This window comes from Limulus polyphemus, unplaced genomic scaffold (assembly GCF_000517525.1).
Source record: "Limulus polyphemus unplaced genomic scaffold, Limulus_polyphemus-2.1.2 Scaffold1060, whole genome shotgun sequence".
Classification (NCBI taxonomy): Eukaryota; Metazoa; Arthropoda; class Merostomata; order Xiphosura; family Limulidae; genus Limulus; species Limulus polyphemus.
The window spans coordinates 34,908-40,809 of record NW_013666670.1 but is presented as its reverse complement, the minus strand read 5'-3'; the positions used below and the strand labels follow the sequence as shown (position 1 = coordinate 40,809).

At 33.7% G+C, this 5,902-nt stretch overlaps 1 protein-coding gene across 1 annotated transcript in view; it reads right to left on the bottom strand.

Moving 5' to 3' along the window:
• LOC106461930 (CSC1-like protein 2) overlaps positions 1–5,902 on the bottom strand; it is a 94,880-nt gene that overhangs the window by 70,090 nt on the left and 18,888 nt on the right. Inside the window, exon 4 of the mRNA XM_013921796.2 lies at positions 1,911–1,920. Coding sequence (XP_013777250.2) covers positions 1,911–1,920 — 10 coding nt within the window. The remainder of the gene's footprint in view (positions 1–1,910; positions 1,921–5,902) is intronic.

Below are 5,902 nucleotides of genomic sequence, written 5' to 3'. Positions count from 1 at the left end.
GTATATAAATTATTGCTATTTAGAAATAAGTTCATAAACTTACTTTTCTTAAAACATAGAACAGTAACTAAAGAAGTAAATCAAACAATTATCTCTTCTAGTTACAACCTTTGTACTCGGTTGCTGCTTGATATAGATTGTTATAAGCCTTTCAAAATTTTCCACGTGGAGGATATGAAACAAAGTAATTTTTTTAGGTTTTATATATACAGTTGAATAACCAATAATCATATATTACTATATCAATACCACAGAATTCCACTATAATTTATCAAGCTTAGTAACTAAGCTGTATTTGGGTATAAAAAAGACGAAATTAGAGATGGCATCCAAACATGTTAAAATGGCTGAGAACATAGGGGGACATTCTGAGCTTTCGATTAGTTATTCATGTCATACATAGAATTAAGTGTATATAAGGGAGCATTTCCAAAAACTGAAATAGCTGGGTGGGGTGCCACTGCATTTGATTTATTACATGAGCAATATCTTAGCAAATTGAAAAGATAAGATGCTCTTATTTTATATTCTAGCTCGTCAATATCAGTAATTTGAGTTCCTAATTTGGACAAAACTATAGACTTAGTATTTTGACATCACAAACAACTAATTTGAACTAGTGTTGCATTCAACATACCATGTGACACAAAAAATCGATGTTTAACTGTGTTTTTTTAATATTTACTTTTACATTAAGAAATTGAGTATGGTATAATACGAAAATTTGAATTATAATCTACAGTTTGATACCAAACTTATTGACATAAATTCATGATATAGTAATTCAATAAAATTTTGAATGCGAGTCAACAAACGCAATGACATGTCTGATGTTCATTATTTTTATACTTTATTTTGCTGATTGCTGAGAAATTTAAACTCAATTGATCAACTACCTATGAGCATCAATTACATAGATTAGTGTCATGTAAAATTAATAACATGAGATTTCTTACTTGTACTTTCTATTAACTCAAGACTTATAATAGTAAGATTCAGCAACAAGCCTCTTCATGAAAAATTACCCCAACGTATGAAAAAAAAGAAATTAACAATGAATGAATGAATGAAACAGGTATTGTTAATGAAGAACAAAATATATACATAAATTAGCATTTATCACAATTTTTTTAAATATTTCATGAGGCAAGGTAAATTACAGGGGAAACAATTACAAATTCTTATTGGGTAAGAATGGTGGAGCTTTTTTAGGAAAAGAGGAATTATGAATGTATTATAGACATTATAAACGAAAATGATCTCAAAATATTGTAGCAATGTATTCTATGTTTGTTGATGGTCAATAATCTAAGTAGCTACAACAACTTACATTTATATTTTAATAATAAGGTCAATTATATTGAAATTGATCAAAATGAAAAGAAAACTGGAAATTTTGCAGGAATGCAAATACATTACAAAAATGTAAGCGGTCTGAGAAAGAATATGCATGAAATTTTACAGAAATTATAGTGTATAAAACTTTATTTTACTTATTTGGTATTTATAGAAACTGGGTTCAGAAATTATATAATATTCAATAAACATTTTTTTCAAATAGGCAAAGCAGAAAAGATGGAGGCGTCAAAGCCTAAGTTCACCGATTACGAATGATGACACTGAATTGCAACATCAGAAATTAAAGATTTTAATTTATACTGTCTCTATAGGTTACCTGAAGGTGATTTAAGAATATTTATGGAAAAATATAAAAAACATATTACTTATATTAAATAAAGAACAATTACCAGTTATTACACTTAGGAATTTTAACTCTGATCTTTTAAATGACCTGGAAAAGAAGGTAAGTGAACAGTATGATTTCATTTAATGTAACCAAAGTAAAATTATAAAAAATCTTAATTTACAAACTTAATGATAGAAAAAAGCTATACATTAGTTAAATTTGCTGTATCTAATTTTGAAATGGTGAAAATTGAGGTTTGAACATTTACTGATGATTATTTTTTTAATCTAACATAGGATCTTTCCATCAATCAGAGGCACCTTAATGGCATGAATCAGACATACAAAATATGGGATTTAACAGATATTTGATTAAGAACTTACATAGGATGTAGCAAGCAATTGGATATGAAGATTACATTTACAGTTTCCAAATTGGACAAAAATTCACCAAGTTATGACTGGCTACCTCATCAGCAGAAACCCCATTGTTAGTGACAGTACTATTTTTGTGTGATTAACAGGACCGCTACGCAAGTTTTCTTCTTTTATGACTGTCATACATTGTATCTGTTTTTCAGACCAGAACCCAACAGGTCTGCAGCAGATAGCTTCAAGCCATGCTAACTCCGAATGGAATTTTGCTACTCTTCAGCACATCATCATCATCAATCCCCAATATTCCCTCATTTACCTGCATGTGTAAACTGCAACCTGTGCAGCCACTATGGATGTGATCACAGTGGACTTTTGACAGCCCTTGTTGTGGCAAGTCCATCTATCAAGCCCAAAGATGTTGTGGTGGCACTCAAAAATAAGTTTGGTACAGACAAGTATAGCAGTGATAGCAGTAATAGCCTTCTGCTATATCAAAAGATCAAGAGTAAGGTCTCTAACCACAAAATGACAATGAAAAAAGGTTGCATAGATTGATTTGAAAATCGAAAAAGAAATCTATCCATGTGTGTGACTTGCTTGTAAGGTGGTACTTCCACTCCGAAACCTTGTTTCTTTTTCACTGCTCATAACTTCTAATTGAAATATATTACCATCATATGGATTGCATATTTGAATACAGCAGGTTCCAGACTTTCCAACAATGTATGTGACACCTCCAAAAAACAATTACCTGAATTTCTTATTTCTTGCACTGCCAACCAAAGACACTACTTTGCCTCTGGTTGAAGAAGAGATCCTGTGTTAATTAATTCTTTTAATAACCCAGATAAGAAACAAATTACTTACAGCAAAATCAATTACTCCAAAGTGAATCAACTATAGTCCAAGTCAGGAAAAAACAAGAAAAAAACACACATCCACAATGGATAGCCTCTCAGAGGAGAAGAGATGTACCTGTAGTTGAGGCTTATCAAGTAAAAGTGAAAAGAAGCCAAATATTCAGAAAGGAATGGAAACTAAGGCCCGGACTGTGAATGTGGTGAGCAAATGTTAAAATTTTCTAATACTCAAAATTTATTTCCAAAAGGTCAGATCGGAGGGGAGGCATAGAGGTGAAAGCCCCTCCAATCTTGACTGAAACCATCTATCTCCACAGCTCAAGGATGAGGAATGGAACACAAAAAGGAATGGGAAACACATACAGATATTCAGTGTTCCCTGCTGAGAACACACCCACAGAAAAACGTGAGGATGAAGAGACCACACTGTGGTGAACCTGGAGGGAGTACAATAAGAGATCAGCCACAAGAATCAGAATGCAGGGAACATGACACACCAGAATAGTCCTGTCAAGATTATCTGACTAGTACATGGAATCCAGAGACTGAACAGAGAGTGGTACGTGGTTCCTTGGTGATAAAGCTGACAATAGTGGAATTGTCAGAATGAACCATAAACCACCCTCCCCTGCAGGAAAGGGAGGAAAGGATACAGAGCCTGTGAACTGTCAAGGTTACAGGATGTTGATATGGAGAATAGCCTACTCGACTAACCACTGACCCCAAAACTCTGGAGAATCAAGGAAAATGGGATGGACCAAGGTATCATGAGGAAAGCTTCATTGATTGAGAAATATCCAATGAAGGGAATGCATGTGTGCCAAATCCAAGGGAAGGATCACTTCTAGGGAAGACTACAACCCAAAACAGAGAACCTCACAAACATTCAGAGAAGGAGAAGGGATGGCAAACATAACTGCCCACTCGATATCTTGGAGCCAAAGTGGAGAAGGCTGGGCATGACCAAAAAAAGAAAGGAAGAGAACCTCCAAATGTGAGGGAGTAGTAAAGTTTGTCATAAACTTTGTTTTTCCTTATGTATTTTAAAGCCAAATTATTGCACTTTCTTCACTCAGTGTGAGGAATTGATATTCTATCTGTTGTATGTTCTCCATAAATAAAGCCACATCTTCTGCAAACCTGAGGTCTGTTAGTTCTTCTCCATCTATATTGATGCTATATTCCTCTAACTTTTATGATTTAAAAACTTTCTGTAATGTTGCTGTAATTAGCTTAGGTGATATAGGGTCTCCTTGTCTTACATGTCTACCAATCAAAAAATCGTGTGACACATGATTATCCAAGTGGATTCTTGCTGTTGTATCAGTGTAGACGTCTTCAAGAATGTTTATATATACTTCATTTATTCCACCTTTTCGCAGAGCTTCAGGAATGGCATAGTGCTTGACCGAGTCACATGCCTCTCCTTAGTTAATGTATCCGATGCAAAGTGATAGACAGAATTCATTTGATTTTTCGATAATCTGATTTAACGTATGTCAGTGGTCAACAGTAGAGAACCCTTTTCTAAAGCTGGCTTGTTTTCTTGGTTGATTCTTGTATAATATCTTTTCTATTCTGGCTTGAAGAACTCATGTAAATATTTCTTACATATTTGACAGTAGACTGATAGGTTTAATTCTTTGGGGTCGCCCTTCGTGGAAAGAATAATCATCTTCGCTTCTTTCCAGCTAGGTGGTACTTTTATTGGTAGTAGTATTTCATTATATATTCTGGTTAAATTACTCAGTACTTGCTTGCCACCTAGTATTAGTATGTCACTCATTACCCATCTATCCCTGGTGCTTTTCTCTTCTTCATTTGTTTCATTGCTCTTTCCACTTCATGCTCTGTTATTGGTGGTACTTGCTCTGTGTCTGGACTTGTTTTTACTGTGTTTGTCTGGTCAGTGACTGTTGACCGGTACAAATCCTTGTAGAAGTTGAACCAAATTTCCAACACATCTATCTTTTCTGATGTAATCTTCCCTGATGAATTCAAATTCAATGACAAGGAACCCACTTTGGTTTTTTAATAAACATAAAAGGATTTGTCTGTGAATATATAGTATTTATTTTACTAGTTTTAGTGCAAAGTGATTTTCATGTTAAGATTAAAAATACTCTTCTTCATCTCAAAAATCTCAAATTTCATATCTCTAAAACCTCCTAAATACATTTTACCTAATAAGAAATAAAGTACTTACCTGGGTATTCTTTTTGCTGTCGATGACACTTAATCCTACTTTTTTATACTAATGGTAGTAATTCACTAAATAATTTCTATTTAATTAAATTATGCACCATAGAACATAGAATAATAACATACAAAAAAGCAGACAATCTCCCCTAACTATCACAATTTTCCTGGCTTACTAACTATGTGATAAGAACCATTACAAATTCATCCAAGCTAGTTGTTGTTTTTCCCATGGGAACGAAGCTTGTACTAACAGAGAAAGTGACAATTCTCCATTCAAAAAACAATGTAATATAATACGCCATTTGATAGATGAAAATCTTGGCTTTCTATTGGTTATACATAACATAGAATTTACACTTCCCCTCATTTATTTGACAGACTACTGACTTTGGGAACCTATGCTTGTGAGACAGGCAGGAAAGACAGACTGTATTTCCCACAGCAACTGGTTTCTACAAATCCACAGAGGAGAAGCACAATTTTTTAAATGTGGAACTCTGACAGCTGTAAAGTGGAGAGACAAACGAGGCATTTATGCACTTTCAACTTTACACTCTAGTACTATGACAACTGTAACAAGAAGAGGGAGGGATGCTGAAGTTACAAAATCTCAGTTAATTGTGGAATACAAAAAGTTTATGGAAGGAGTGGACCTAAATGGCCAAAACTCAAGTTACTACTCTACTGCATGAAGGACAATAAAATGGTATAAAAAACTGTTTTTCAACTTTTGGACTTGACAGTTGTAAATGCTTACATTTTTTACAAATAACAAA